The 16342-nt window shown below is 47.0% G+C and overlaps 1 protein-coding gene across 11 annotated transcripts in view; it reads right to left on the reverse strand.

Moving 5' to 3' along the window:
- The window catches only part of TENM4 (teneurin transmembrane protein 4), a 1822236-nt gene that overhangs the window by 121684 nt on the left and 1684210 nt on the right, over positions 1–16342 (reverse strand). For 9 of the 11 annotated variants that reach the window (XM_027532088.1, XM_027532098.1, XM_027532094.1 and 6 more), the window contains 2 exons: positions 12821–13006; positions 4733–4759 (listed from right to left, as the gene is read on the reverse strand). In XM_027532088.1, the coding sequence (XP_027387889.1) occupies positions 4733–4759; positions 12821–13006 (213 nt within the window). The remainder of the gene's footprint in view (positions 1–4732; positions 4760–12820; positions 13007–16342) is intronic. The other 2 variants (XM_027532092.1, XM_027532095.1) reach the window with 1 other exon arrangement.

The following is a 16342-nucleotide window of genomic DNA, read 5'->3' on the forward strand; positions in this document are numbered from 1 at the left end:
CCTCCATAAAGGTAATTTTGGACCTAAACTAGTACCTTGCACAGAGCCAGTACTCCATATATTTGAGCTGAAATGGATCAATGGATGAGGCGGGAGACCTAGGTTCTGCCTGCCTAATTTGTGGCATCTTGGCAAAGTAATTTGTCCTTTCTTGACCTCAATTTCCTCATCTATTGGAGTGGCCAAAAAGTTTATTTGGGTTTTTCCATAACATCTTACAGAAAAACCCCAATGAACGTTTTGATTAACTCAATACGAAATGAAGGTTTGGATGAGATGCTCTGTTAGGCCCTTCCAGTACCACCACCCAATAGAGAAGGTCAAAATAACCTCAAATTGGATAATTCTGTTCTTAATTTCAACAAACTTTACTTAACACCTACTGCATACCAGGTATGCGTTAATTCTGGGGTATACACAGATGAGATATAGCCTCTGCCCTCAGTATTTTTATACTCTATTTATCTATACCTTTTGTTCCAAGACAATTTAAGACAGGATGGGGCTTCCCTGGTGGCTCAGATGGTAAAGAATCTGCCTGCAATGCAGGAGACCCAGATTCAATCTCTATGCCTGGGTTGGGAAGATTCCCCTGGAGGAGGATATGGCAATCCACTCCAGTATTCTTGCTTGGAGAATCCCCATGGACAGAGGAGCCTGGCGGGCTACAGTCCATGGGGTCGCAGAGAGTCAGACACAACTGAGCGACTAACACTTTCACTTTTGTTCCAGGACAATTTAAAATGGGTCTTATAATCGCAAACAATGCTTCTCAAAGTGAATTCTTTGAACTACCAGTTCTATGAGTTCCTCAAAAACAAGCCTCTATAGTTAAATAAGTTTAGGAAACAATATATCATATACTCTCATCCTAGAAAGTCACATTAAACACATTAAAGCCTCCGGGGAGTCTTACAACAAAGAAACCTGCGTATTTGATTATTGGAACATTTTCCAGTTTGACCTCAGAACTCCTCGCTGCCACCCCAACCATTTATAATCATGTGGAACATTCTATTCCACGAAACCCTCTTTGGGAAGCCCTGCTCTATTGAGCTCTGCTTAGCACACGGGGCCTGGTGCACACATTCTGTGCAGCTCCGAAACTGCCAGGAGGAGCCCGTGTTCTCAGGGAGGGTCCACTCTACGTGCAAAACCACAAGAACACTCTCCCCATGGTCAGTTTCTTTAAATGGACTAGTCTCTATCCCGAGGGTCTGCACTGTCCAGCTGGTTTCAGGGTTTCAGAGACACCTGGAGTGCCTGTGGCTTGAGTGAGGTTTGCTCTCATGTAACAATTTGCTTCTGAGATCATCACACCTCCCATTAGCCATTATGAAAAGGCCTCCTCTGGGGGGGAACCTGTTGACTTTCTTAAAGCAATATGCCCTTCCTTACCTGCTACTAAAACTTATTAATTCCACAACCCTGAAACACATCAATAATTCAGAGAGCCCAAGTGGCGTTAACAATCCCCTCTGGAAGGATTCATACTGGGTATTTTCCAGAGCCCAAAATAATATAATTTTAAGGTTTAGAGAAGGGCTAGGCTTTTCAAAAGAAATAATGCCCTTTAAATGACAAGGGACCGCTTTATTTCCAACCTCCTGTTTAAGCCTACAAAGAAGACTCCTTTGAAGTTAGAAGACTTTCAGAATCCTTGAAGGTATTTAGTTTTTATGTGGTAGAGGAGCTATACAACATACCCATCCCATTTATGTTTCTCATTCTGGTCTTCTCGTATGTTTTCATTCCCACAGGCAGTTCTCTAGACAAGGGCACCATCATCTCCTACCTAGATGACAGCAACAGCCTCCTAATTGGTCTTTTTGCCCCTAAATGTTCCTTCTCAACTTTTCCCACCATACGGCCAGATCCATCCTTCCAAATCACAAATGTCATCAAGTCATTTGCATGCCGTTCAGTCGCTCACTCATGTCCGACTCTTTTGCGACCCTCATGGACTGCAGCCCACCAGGCTCCTCTGTCCATGGAATTTTCACAGCAAGAACACTGGAGTGGGTTGCCATTTCCTTTTCCAGGGGATCTTCCCAACCCAGGGATAGAACCTGCATCTCCTGCATTGGCAGGCAGATTCTCTGCTGCCTGGGAAGCCCCATCAAGTCAGTATCCTGCTTTTAAAAGCCTTCAGTGGCCTCTTGTGTTATGTTATGGCCCACAGTTTGGGTCTGTGAGGCCCTGCCTAGGCTGGGGAGGGCTCTCATTGCTAAGTGGCCACGGGATGTCCTCTATCACAATCCTCATCATGTTTTGTTGGAACTATTTTTAGTGTTTTAGTGACAATATATGTTTACTGATTTCTCTGGGAGGCTGGGGCCTCTTCTGTCGTGTGGCTCCACATTTCCTCACACTTAGGAGGAGGTCAACATACTTGGTGAGTGGCTGTTGTTTCTTCAGTGTCTACCAAGGCAAGTGGACAGAAAGAACAAAAGCTGGCTTGTCTCTGAACTGCAAAATACTCTACTCTGAAAAGTCCCAGGCTTACATATATCAGCCTCTGAATTCTTTTTTGGGAATTACTAGCACCCATTATACCAGAGAGCCAGTCCGATGGGGTGCTTGGTGGAGAACTAGATTTTTGGCAAGAAACATTTGTCTTTTAAAGTGACTTATGATTCATTGACCTAATCTAGCTCAAGGTTTGGTGAATATTTTCTGCACTACAGATCAGAACAGGTGGCTTGAGAGAGAATGTGGGTTACTTTCTGGTGAAGGTGTCAGCTTGGAAGATGAGGTTTGGAGGAAGAACATTGGAAATTAATGGGACATTCTTCATGACTATGACAGAAGAAAGAATATTGGAAATGTGGATTAGGCCAGGAAATAAAAAATCCTGGTTCTGCTACTTACTACAAGTGTGATCCAGGCTGGGACACTCAACTTCTTCAACTTTAATTTCCTTTTCCAATCAAATGAGTATAATTCTATCTGTTCCCTTAAAAAAAATTCACAGGACTCACTTAAGACTCATGGATGTGGAAAAACTTCACATAGTGGGAAAAACATTCACCAAATAGATGGTGACATTATTAAACTTAATCCATCTTGAGGATTCCCCTGATGATGATCATGTGTGAAATGCCTATTTTAAACAGGCTCAGATTTGTGACTCTTTCTTGCTGCAATAATTTTATTCTTGGTTGAAGGCCAGTATGTAAAATTCAAGGAACCTTGCTTCTCAACACCAGGCATCCATTGGATGGGCCCCACAATCACCTTCGCTGTATTTGGCAGAGATATCCCAGTTGAAAAGCGTTCAGTCATTTAGGTTGCCCTAAAATCCTTTCCATGAATTTTTAAACAGCAGTTGCTATCTCTTATTAAAAGCCAATTTAGTCTTTTTCTTTACAGTTTCAAAAATTAGCCTGGCTAATGAAGTCCTTCTTCAAATTAAGGGCAAGGCTAAGAGTATGATGATAAAACAGCACAGCTAACATTTACTGAGCACCATTCCTGCCCACGTGCTGAACACTTTACATTCACTACTTTACTCAATCCTCATGCCAACCCTATGAGGCAAGTTCTGTTATCATGCTTATTTTATAAGGACTCTTGAAGTGAAGGGAGGGAGGTCGGTCATTGAATTCATTAAGTGTTGGAGTTTAGATTCAAACTCGGGCAGTCTGACCCCGGAGTATGTGTCCTTAAGCACTGAGCATATATTTGGTACCCAGTGCTGTGTGAGGGCTTAAGGATAAAAAGACGAAGATGGCACAGTATTTCTCCCCTGGGAGCTTGGAGCTTTTCTGGAGCACACGTATCTGATCATTCAGACTTCTTAGAGCTGCTGCTGCTGCTGCTAGGTCGCTTCAGTCGTATCCGACTCCGTGTGACCCCATAGATGGCAGCTCACAAGGCTCCCCCGTCCCTGGGATTCTCCAGGCAAGAACACTGGAGTGGGTTGCCATTTCCTTCTCCAATGCATGAAAGTGAAAAGTGAAAGTGAAGCTGCTCAGTTGTGCCGACTCTCAGCGACCCCATGGACTGCAGCCTACCAGGCTCCTCCGTCCATGGGATTTTCCAAGCAAGAGTACTGGAATGGGTTGCCATTGCCTTCTTCCCTTCTTAGAGCAGTGAGGCCTTTTTGCAAAATTAGGTACCATCAACTTAATGTAAATGGCAAGAATTACTTTGCCTGTAGGGAACACTCTGCAAAGATAAAACTTAACTAAGTCAGGCCTTCTCTGAAGAGGGGGAAAAATAAATCCAAACAAACCGACCATTTACTCCCTGAGGTCAGAGGTCTGTTTTCCCCTCATTTCTCCAGAGCCTGGTACAGTATCTAGTGGGAATGGAGTTCTTAAGATGTCTTAGGTGGCTCCAGGGTCTCTGTTGCTTCCTGTCTAAGACCACCCACCCTGGTTCCCAGCAACTTAATCCTGATGGACCAGGGGCCACAGGGATGGGCAGGGTGACATGAGATGGGGCAGAAAGGGTGTATGGGAAGGGAAGGATAACAGCACGATGGCAATGTCACAAACAGATTGAGCACTTGCGGGCAGGGAAGAAGGACACTCCAGGTATATCAACCGTCTCGTTATCAAAACCCTGCCCCCGGGGCAGTGGATGCTGTGACAAGTCCGGGATGTGGCAGCCTTGGGACGCCATGCTTAGAGGGTACATGTGTATTTCTAGATGTACATTTCTTCTGTTATGCCCATACACAAACACACACACACAAACACAACAGGAAAATAGAGGAAGACCATACCTTTAACTACCCTATCCAGATAGTGCGCTTGGGGAATAAAAGACAGCACATTTAAGGTAGGATCCAGAAAGTGCAATACTGCCTGTCACACAACCATGCCAGGTGCTAAGGAGACAAAGGGGCCACACCCCACATCTGGGACAGACCTGCCAGGGAGAGGAAAATAAAACCAAAGACAGGACAACACGAGAGAGCAGGAGGGAGAGCAAGCGCATTCTCCAGGAGGGGCCAAAAGGAACGTCAACCCACTCTGGGATCCAGGCGTTTGGAAATGTGATCATATAAACAAGAGGACATGTGGATAAGGAAATCGGGAGGAGGAGGAGGATGGGAAGCTGCGAAAGTGGCCATGCTCCTGATCTGTCAGCTTCATGGAAAACTAGCACTTTGTCTGCCCAGAGCATCGTCCACCTTCCCTTTGCTGTGGGACGAGAGTGAGGGAATCCTGTCTGGGCAGAGGTGCCCGCAGAAGGTTGGGGTTTGGAGACAGGCAAGATGTGAGTTATCTCTGATATGCACTAGGGGACTGGGTTGAGTCTTTGGTCAAATATACTGCTAGCCTATATGCTTGCCACTCCTGTATTTTCCATGGACACATGTGCCCAGAGGAATGCAGAATGCTTGGTGTTCTAAGTGAGATGCGTCTCTCCTTTGTGCCTCTTACACAGAATGTGAGGTGCAGGTCAGTGGAGGTCGCTGTGAAAGAAAAGAAACCCTGACCCCTTCTCAATTCTGATAAACTCAAAAAGGTATTTAGAATGATGTATGCTTTGTTTTCCAACACATACGCCATTGTTACAATCATACAGCACCACTGGGGGGTTATATTCAAGCAGTGAATCATTTGGCAATCTGAGGTTTTGCTTATTTGTGAGTGTGTTAAATGTTAGTTGCTCAGCTGTGTCCGGTTCTTTGCAACCTCACGGACTGTAGCCCACCAGGCTCCTCTGTCCATGGAATTCTCCAGTCAAGAATGCTGAAGTGAGTTCTATGCCCTTCTCCAGGGGATCTACCCTACTCAGGGACTGAACCCGAGTCTCCTGCATTGCTGGCAGATTCTTTACTGTCTGAGCTACCAAGGAAGCCTATTGGTGAGGATGGGTGTCCAACGAGGCTCTGAAATAAGCCTGCTGTGCATATATGTGGATGCCTGGCTGTGTGTCTGGAGCAGGGCAGACCTCTTCATCCCCAGCACGCATCAGTCACAATATCTCACCTTCCCCATTAGGCTGTGGTCACAGTCTTTGGAGGGGCTTCCCTCACATCTCCCTCTCTACAGCTCCCTCACAAGTGCTCCCAAGAAACTTGGGGAGACGGCCACCTCCTGAAGGGCGGATGTTTTCAGCCAGGCTGGCCCCCACACTTAGCTTGATTTCACACGTGAACCAGAAGTCCATAAGAGAGGGCTCAACTGCAGTGGTGAGGCCTTATCTGGAAGCCCTAGGGTTCTATAAACTGTGAGAACATTCTTACTCTCTTCATAAAAAAAAAGGCATAAATTTTATGTTTTCAATCCTCTGGACAGGACAGATACTGTTGCTGTTCATCAATATATATTTGCCTCTAAAGGCTCGTGGATGAAAGGCTATGTTCTTAGTTCAGGCCTCCTTGTGGTCTGTGCTTCAAGATGAAATACACTCCCAGAGGCTGCAGAGCCAAGTGGAAAATTGGGAAGAGGAGTTTAAAGGGGTCTGTGTTCTTCCCCCTTCATTCTCAAAGATCCTGCAGAGTCCATGAGCTCACAGGATGTCAGGAGGAAATGCGAAGGGGAGTGGTGTATTACGCAGGACCGAACAAACAAAACTGTGGACGGACAGACGGTGAAAAACAGGATCAACCCGCATGGAAAAACAAGCCCAGGAAGCTCCTCTGGAGAAGGCGAACTCTTTCTTGATGTTTGGTGCTTCTGCAACCTTCTTCTTAGTCAAGTTTGTTCATCTAAGTTTGCAAAGTGACCCGAAATTGCTTAGAGGTCATCTCCCGGGATACGCCATTAGAGAGCCATAACATACAGGATTTCTTGGCTCAGCTGGTGTTCTTAGCTTTCTGATCTGCAGAGTTCTGTGAAGGGTCCTAATCATATATTCTGGTCATAACTCTGAACCCAGCTACAGACGAGATGGAATGAGCCTAGACTTCTCTCATAGGGCTGGCAAGGATGACTCAGCTGGATGAGACACCACTGTTGGGATCCAAATGGCTATAGAGCTGTGCAGCATCCATGTGGAGGGAGCTCTCAGACCATGAAAAATGTTGTCTCCAAACTCAATGGTGATGTTGTGGCTCTGGTGATGAGTCAAGATTATATCCACTCTGCAGACTAATCTCCCCAAGTTCAGGGGCTGACCTCAGAGAGCTCTTGTTCTCTCTTCTAACGTCATTTCATTTATAAGAACTATTTCGTAATAAAGTTCTCTATTAAGCGTGTTTTTAGTACCTTGAACAAATGCTTACTAATTTCTTAGATACAGGCAGGAATGGCAGCCGGTGTAAGTGACAGAGGCAGACTTAGGTTGCAATCAACATTGTGGGTTTCAGGAGGCAAAAGTGGGCTCCACAAATCCTGAGATTCCTTCCCTACAGAGATAGAGACCTCAAGCCACACTGTGAATCCAAATGCTGATAACAGCCAGTCAACACCAAGTCCAAGGGATGCAGAACAGAGCTTTCTTGACTCTACTAAAAATGAAAGTGGTAACTGGGTCTTTGAAGTCCAATGTCATTTACTTATAAAAGGCTTGTGCAGAAGTCCACGCTGTTGTTTCTTCTACTGTTTGAAAATCTTGGCGCCTATGCCCTTGAAAAGAGTTAATTAAAATTTCATTGTGATTTTAAAGCACTAACTGTAAGAAAATATGATGTCAAGTCCCTAGGCTTGCACTATGGATGGTGGATTCAGGGCTTCCCCAAATTCCTTCATCTTTTTCTTCCAGATTTTAGGATGAAGACGATGGGAGTAGAATCAGTTTCCTCTCGGACGATGATTGTCTTTTCAACATTGTACACGATTCTCAAGCTTCTGCTATATTCCTGTCACTATGCAAAAAAACTGGAAACCGTGGAAGCACACAGTTATTTATAAAACAAGTTCTGGGCCTTTGACAGGCGGGAAGTCTGTGAGGTCTTAGTTCTCTTTAGTATTTCTATGACCTGTGACATGAAAGCTTCTTTCCTTTGCTTGCTTGTACCAATGGAAGTTTCTAAACATTTCTCTTGAGATAATCCCAATAAGCTTTGGGGCCCCTTATCAAAGGCTGTGAAGAACATGGCAAGAAGCTTCTTCACTCTTATCCTCCAGGAGCCTCAGCTGACTCTAACAGTTGTATTGTGGGTACGTGTTAGGTCAGATGAAACAAGGATCACTGTGATAGGTGATGACAACTGGGGTGGTTACAGTCATCTGAACTTCTTTCAGATGGATGACAGATCATCCAAGAGATACTCTTGTTAAGTTCTTGGATACGTTAATGCTCTTCTCTCTTTGGATAAAGGATCAGTGAGGAGTAAGTAGCCCATGGCACCTGCCCTGAGAGGGACTCACAGAGCTCACTAATTGGTCTCCAGTTTCCCACTCCTATCACGTGTGGGCTGAGAGCTCCCAGGAGCATCAACTAATCAAGCTCCTCTGCTGACAATGTGGGGGCAGATCCCTGTCCATGTCCTCTTTCTCCTTGTCAGCATTTGTCCTGCAACTCCTGGGTCCTGATGTGAGAGCACGCCTTTGAGGAGGCAGAAGGCAGGAGGAGAAGGGGATGACAGAGGATGAGATGGTTGGATGGCATCATTGACTCGATGGACATGAGTTTGAGCAAGCTCTGGGAGTTGGTAATGGACAGGGAAGCCTGGCATGCTGTAGTTCACGGGGTCGCAAAGAGTCGGACATGACTGAGCGACTGAACTGTAAGCACAGGATTATCTCACAGATGCAGAAATCTTATGAATGCTTGTGAGTCCTCTTGCTTGAGGACTGTCTGATAACACAAAAGAAACTCAAGAGCGAACATTAAAAAATGGACAAAGGACTCCAGAAGATTGTGTGGCCTTCCTTTATAATTCCTCTGCATTGTGAAGTCTGGCTTTGTTCACTCCAGTAATTGCATCATCACAGTATTATTTTGATCTTTACTCCCAGAGGAGGATTTGTTTAAGAATCAGGATTTATAGGACTGGACAGCTCTCCTGAAGCCTAGTAAATAATTCTGTATATCTGGCATTTTGAACAATCACAGCTTTGGGGTCAAGGTTGGAATTTTACAAATGTAATCAGAAGCTAGCATTTCCCATATGTGTTTTGGGACTTTATAGTCAAGGGAAATGAATAAAGTAACCATCACAGAAGTGATCCAAAATGTTGATGTTTTCAAAGAAATAGGAAAAATTAAACACCTTCTTAAATTTAGCTATGATTTTCAGCTTTCTCTAATGAAATAGGAGGTCAAGCCCCAGACTTAAAAGATCCATAAAATTCTTGGAAAAGATGTCCAAAAATATGTTTTTGATGACTCTGTCTTGACCACATACTTGAGAAATGAATCCATGTCGCATCCTACCTTAACTTCTGGACTAGGGAAACTGGGTTCCCTTTACACTAGGGTGTGTTAGAAACAAGTAAGTGAGAGTGAAAAGGAAAATACCTCTTTTTATTTTTAGGAGCAGGTGATGCTGGATGTGTAGGTCTGTGGGCAGTGGAGGAGGGGCTGGAATATCAGTGTCCCTGCAGGCCTCCCCCAGCCCCCTGCATCCTGAGATCTGTGATTTGTAGATGGAGAAACTGAAGCCCCCAGCGACCATGCGGTCTGCCCACGGTGCTTCTTCACCAAGACCTTTCTTGAAGATGCAAAGAGATGGATAATTCCTAACATAAAGAATTAAGATTCAAAATATTCTTGTTTTCTGACAAGAATATAGTCATTAAAGAGGATGCCACTGCCAAATTTCCTTTCATTCTGAAACTAATCTATTTTATTAAAAAAAAATCTAGTAGTTTCCATAAAAGAAAAGGTGTACCCAGATCTCCAAAAGGAGATACTTAATTCCTGCTATATAATCTACTCTGGGAAATGTCACTGGGTTAAGAAGGTTCTTATGCTGGGGACTTGTCACAAGGAGTTCAGGCTTGTCTAAACTCTTTTACGCTGGTTATTAGATAATCAAGTCATTCTTTCCTGTTTATGGAAGGCAGGGGTGTGCAAATAAACAGCTCTGCTCTCTCTGGCGCCCACTGCATGGAGGTGTCTGAATCAGCATTGTGGGTTCTGGCATTTTCTCTTGTATAAGACAAAACCACATTGTAACATAGGAACTAGCTGAACTATAATCAACCCTCATATAATAAGGAAGCCTGATTACAAGAGAAAATTTAACATTTTGAATTTCTAACTTCGCAGCAGTAAGTTTTTGCTTTTCCTAAATGATCCTCACAGGGAGTGTAGTTCCCTAGAAATAGAAGAAAGTGCTTCTTGCTGCCATTAAAGATTAAAGAGAGGCTTCTCCTTCTCATTTCTGTTCTGAAAAGAAAAAAGAAGGCACCACCATTGTTTCCCTCCTTTGTATCTCGCAGCCCCTTCCCTTCTACCGACAAGGTTACTGGAGGGTTCCTTTGGCACTACGGTGTTGAGTTTCTGGCAGGAATGCAGCTGGCCACAGGCGAGACGCACAGAGGGCAAGCTGCCATGCGGGGAGACAAGACAGGGACAAAGGAAACGCTCACCACACAATGACAGGTAATAGAATTCCGGGCCAAAGTCCTTTCATCTGAGCCACTATGACTAGCCCATTGCTTCTTCAATGTCCTGTGACATTTTCTGGTATTTATGACTGTCAACCTTCCTCTTGAATCGTGTGCACTTTTACCTTGATGTATTTCTTATCTGGAGGGGAAACAGCATCTGCAATCCCAAGGTGGAATTTGCTCTTACAGAGTGACAGCCGGGTGTGCAGGGGAGATGGGAGGGCCTGCTTTGACTTCTTGGCATCCAAACAAAGGGATGCTCTTCAAGGCGGGCTGATGATCATCCACGAGACGCTAGACAGAGCACCGCTTGCCCCCAAGCCCTGCCATGAATCACCTGTGACTGGACGAGGGGAGACTTTCCCCAAATCCCTCGTCATTTGACTCAGATGAGATACTTTAATCTTATAAAAGTCTGACATCCATAAACCCTGTGCAACTTGGTGGGGTGAGCTGAGGACTCTGTAAGCAAGTGAGAGAAAACAGAAGGGTCTTTCTGGGCTCTGATTTTGGTTTTAATAAGCACGGGTCCCGTTCTGGGCTGGGAGCCTAAGAGGTCAGCCTGTCCTTAGTCATGCAGAAAAGCGAAGGTGAAGGGGGAGCCGAGTTTAAAGAAGCGGGCGGCCCTCCTGAGTGACTCGGGCCGCTTCTCTTTCAGGGGGTGTCCAGGGCTATCATGAGATAGGATGACTCTGACAGAAAGAAGCCACCCAGAGGCGCATAGGGTGGTAGCGCGGCACATTCTGCTATGGAAAAGCAGGCCGGGCTGCTGGCGGTGGTGGGAGCAGCTTTGCGCGCTGGTAAGAGCACTGGCTGGCAAACTAACCGTGGGACTCTGAGCGCCACTGGAACAGGAGGGCCCCAGCCTCTGGGAAGGACAAGAGCTGGAGGCCTCTGCAAAAAACCCAGGCTTTCACTGTGGCTCAGAAAACCAAGCCTCAAGTTCCCATTCTACTTCTTAACGGTTAAGTGACTGTAGGCCTCGGGTCCCTGAAAGAAGGGGATAATACACGTGCCTGCATGGGGTGACGGCTGGGTGTATGAAATGATGCAGTCAAAGCCCTTAGCACAGAACTGGCCACACTGTAAATACTCAAATATCAGAAGCCATTATTATTGATGTTAATAAGTATAAGGCATTCCAGACCCATTTATAAACAGAACGATGGGGTGGGGGCAGACATGATCAATAAAAACTAATTTCAGGCTATAAAACAGAAGGAATGAAGCTGTAAAAAAAAAAAAAAAAAAAAAAAACCATGAAATAAGAGGGAGCTCCATTTGTTCAAAATTCCTTCATCCCTCAAAATCTTTGGGGCTTGCCTCCCAGTTTCTGTAAGACTCAGGAGGGGACTTTCAGAGCTGGAGAGGCAGCCAGCGTCCTGCCTCCTAAAGCCATGTGCTCACCATCTGATCACAGATCCTTTCTTTAAAAAAAAAACACACACACACACACAAAAAAAAAAACATGGAAGGGGAAGAAGTTGAAACATACATACACAAACCAGTTGATTCAATAAAGACGTTTTGGTGAGTGTTCATTCCAGGATAATAAACCAAGCAAACGTCTGGCTGTGTTTAAAATCAACAAAACCAGCAGGAAAGGCAGAAAGAAGGGAATGGAGTGATCAGCTTGTTTTAAAAGCTGCAAACAGTGCTGCTTCAGCAGGGGCTGGTGCTGAGGAACCCCCTGGAGAGGGGAAAGGAGACAAAGGCAGACAGGACGGAAGCCGAGGACAGGAGTGAGGGGGAGGACCCCAGGCCTAATGGGCTGCAGATGTGGCCTGGGACCTGCGGGAAGCTTCCTCCAGGACTCCAGGCCTCTCTGGGAGTACAGGCCTAGGAGGCCGTGGTGGGGAGGGGTCAGTGCTAGAACCAAGACCTCCCAACCAGACCATAAATTTGATTGAATGGGCTACATGTAATAAGCAGTACGATGTGCCAGCCTGTGCTAAGCTCTTTACGTGCATGCTTGCCCCCATTTCATAGGTGAGCAAACTGAGGCTCCCAGAGACACTTAGACCTTGCTCACAGTTGCTCAGTGGTAGAGTCATCTGCCTCATTCTTCAACCCCAGCTCCGTAACACAAAGCGGTCATCCATTTGGCCTGGGCAGGGCGAGCCTCAAGGTATGCTACCAGCTGGTTGAGACCCAGGAAATGCAGGTTGGGAGGGAAAAGGTTCTGAATCCCCCGACTGTGAATTCAAATCCAACTGCTGTCTAGGACACGCCGACCATAATGTCGTCGGATGAAAGGACTTTCGGCCCAGCTCCCGCATGCAATGGGGGCCCCCCAGAGTGCCCGGCAGACGCAGGCAGCGTGCAGCCCCCGGGGAGGCCCGGCCCGGCCCGCGTACCGATGGTGCAGTGCTCGCCGTTCCAGCCCGGGCTGCACTCGCACTTGCCGTCACGGCAGGTTCCGTGCTCCGCGCAGCGCGGGTGGCAGGCGCGCTGGTCGCAGGCCGCCCCCATCCAGCCGTCCTCGCAGCGGCACGTGCCCCCCACGCAGACGCCATGGCCCCCGCAGTCGGCAGCACAGATCTCTGTGGGGCGGGGGGAGAGAAAACAGGCACTGAGCAAGCTTTTCTGGGGAACAAGGGTCACACTCGGCTCCCCTCCGCAGGGCTCCATGAGCTGTCAGGGTTCCAAAGGCTCAGGGCTAATCCCTGCGGACAAGGACCCCCTGAAAGAATAATTCTCCCTGCGGAGGCCTGTCCCCAGCCCCCCTCCTCATCAAAACAGGATGGCTTGCAGGCCTCTCCTCTCTTTGCTTTTCCCGGTGGCCAGCCTGTCCCCACTTTTGTGCTTGCCGCTTCCAAAAGGGACCGGCCTTTGGAACAGATGTGACGGGAAAGTCAGATTTAATTAAAACCCAGTTACGTGTGAAAACAAAGCGAGGATGAGTCCCTGATTGCCAAGTCAAGTGCTTGTGGGTTTGGCTGGGGTGTGTGAGGGGTTCTGGGCTTGTGTTTCACTCCAGCCTTGACTCTAACTGAGATGGGATGAAAGGGAGGTTGGCCCTCCAGCACCCCATGGGGGTAATTCTGGGTGGCTGTTCTGGGCTTTTGCTGGGTTTATGCTTTGTCCTCTTGCTCATGGGTTCACCCCAACTCCAAGTGCCATCGAAATGGCCTTTCCCATTCAAAGCAATACTGGCTTGGGGGTGGGGGTACTTCACAGCCAGAGTGGAGTTGCCCAGCCCTTCACAAAGGCCCGATTGTGAGATAGTGCAACACACACACACACGACCTGATTCACAAGCCCCTCGGGCTTGGGGCCAGTGACATCTTCACGGTTATGCAGGCAGAGGCTGTGGAGGCTCTGAAAACAACTGCTTTTTAGGAAACCGGTTGAACAACTGGGGCCCTTGATGCTCTTGGCCAGGGCTGTGAATGGAGACTCTAATTAGATTCTGTGCCTTGTGGCCCAATGTTCTTCAAAAGAAAATCCCAACACCTTAAATTTCTTTCCAATTAGACTGATTGACACCCACATCAAGTTGCATTTGCCTATTACCCCTTCCAAGCTGTACTTCTGATTTCAAAGTTACTAACAGTTTAAGCACTTTTGAAAAAGGAAAGAAAATAAAATTAGATCTCAGAGGCTCAGAACTTTCATCTTAATCTACGAGGCAATGGCTAAAATGTTCAAGTGAAAAGGAGAGTGAAAAAGCTGGCTTAAAATTCAACATTCAAAAATGAAGATTATGGCATCTGTTCCCATCACTTCATGGCAAATAGATGGGGAAACAATGGAAACAATGAGAGACTTTAACTTCTTGGGCTCCAAAATCACTGCAGATGGTGACTGCAGCCATGAAATTAAAAGATGCCTGCTCCTTGGAAGAAAAGCTATGACCAATCTAGACAACATATTAAGAAGCAGAGACATTACTGACAAAGGTCTGTCTAGTCAAAGCTATGGTTTTTCCAGTAGTCATGTATGCATGTGAGAGCTAGACCATAAGCAAAGTTGAGTGCCGAAGAATTGATGCTTTTGAACTGTGGTGTTGGAGAAGACTCTTGAGAATCCCTTGGACTGCAAGGAGATCAAACCAGTCCATCCTAAAGCAAATCAGTCCTGAATATTCACTGGAAGGACTGATGCTGAAGCCGAAACTCCAATACTTTGGCCACCTGATGTGAAGAGCTGACACACTGGAAAAGACCCTGGTACTGGGAAAGATTGAAGGCAGGAGGAGAAGGGGACAACAGAGGATGAGATGGTTGGATGGCATTACTGACTCGATGGACGTGAGTCTGAGCAAGCTCTGGGAGTTGGTGATGGACAGGGAAGCCTGGTGTGCTGCAGTCCATGGGGTTGCAGAGAATTGGACATGACTGAGTGACCGAACTGAACTGAAAAATACCCAAGAGTTAAAAAAAGAAAACAATAGTAAGAGTGTCCGTATCTGAGGTGTTCCTACACCTGACATCTTGGCCAGCAAACTAGCTAGACAGGGAGGGCGTGCCTACGGTACCACGCCAGGTTTCTTGGCTACCCAGAGGAGAGAGAGGCTGCTGGGAAATGTGAGGAAAGAGCCCTGACCTGGAGCCAGGGGATTTGGTCTCTACGCCAGGTTCAGGAGCAGAAGCTCTGTGACCCTGGTCAGGTTCCTTGACTTTGCTGGTGATGCTGCCTCTCAGCATTTCTACTGCCCATCAGGGCCAGTAGAAGTGGATAATGAGAAATGGTGTGGCAAGATCACTAACTCAAAAAAGATTTCTCAGGACAGTGATGGATGTCACTGGATGTCCAAGGACTGGGTTTGCAAGGTTCATGCCTGCTCAGCCACTGATCTGCTGCGTGACCTTGGGGAGGTCACCTGTCATCTCTGGGTGTCAGCTCCCTCATCAACTGCAGGGGGAACCAGATGGCAACTGAGACCTGGGAGTCTCCGATGTAAACATCCTCCATGTTGCACAGCATCATCCATCCCCAGGGCTGGGCCCCTCCTCCTCTGAGAAGTCGCCCACGATTCACCCAGCAGCGGCTGTCTTGCTTCGATGCCTTTCCAGATGACATGGTAGACTGCTCTTCCATTTCTGTGTGTGTCACAGTCAGACACAGGACACCCTGAGGCTGGATGAATTCTGATCGCCTCTGGGCCTGATACCCAGCATGGTTCTTGGCACAGAAAGACCCTTAATTAAGGTTTGTTGGATAACAAATCCATGAGTGCCTGTGGTTACTGGTGCCAAAGAATATAAAACAATTCAGGTACACCCTGCTCAGCCTGGCTGTCAGTCAGTCCAGGCCTGTCTGTCTGCTGTGAAAACTCCCTGAGTGAGGGTGCGGCTGTGGAGCAGTGTCAGGACAGCCAGCAGCCCTCCAGGAAGGGGGATTTCTCAAGGTGTTCTTCAAGCTTCCTTCCCTTCTCGCTCCCATGGACAGCGTGCTGGACTTCCCTTAAGATGAAGACCAACAGTCTCGGGTCCCTGGGCCTCCCCATGTCTCGAGTCTGAAATTTCTAGCCCTACGGCACAGCGCTACAAGGACATCCACCCAGGTGCCTCTGGAGGCGGGCCCGTACTCAGAGACCTCCACCTGAGACCTCCACCTGAGAGCTTGAGGGAAGGTCAGCTTAGCCTTCATTTGGGTTTACTTAGCGCATCTCCCAGGCGGCAGTTTATGGTGTGAAACTAAGCTGCAAACAACGCTTCTATTCACTGAGGTGTGAGCCTGGAGAGGACAGACTGCATGGGCCAGAGCCTTGGTGTTGGGGGCCGTGGGGCACTTGAGGTTCATAGTCTCGGTGCTGGGGGTCGTGGGGCACTTGGAGGTCACAGGGTTGAGAGCAGAAGAGGCAGGTCTTCCCCAGCATTTGAGGGTCTCACTTCAGGTCCTCACTATTGGTTAGTTCATTCTTTTACTAATTA

Source organism: Bos indicus x Bos taurus, chromosome 29 (genome assembly GCF_003369695.1).
Source record: "Bos indicus x Bos taurus breed Angus x Brahman F1 hybrid chromosome 29, Bos_hybrid_MaternalHap_v2.0, whole genome shotgun sequence".
Lineage (NCBI taxonomy): Eukaryota > Metazoa > Chordata > Mammalia > Artiodactyla > Bovidae > Bos > Bos indicus x Bos taurus.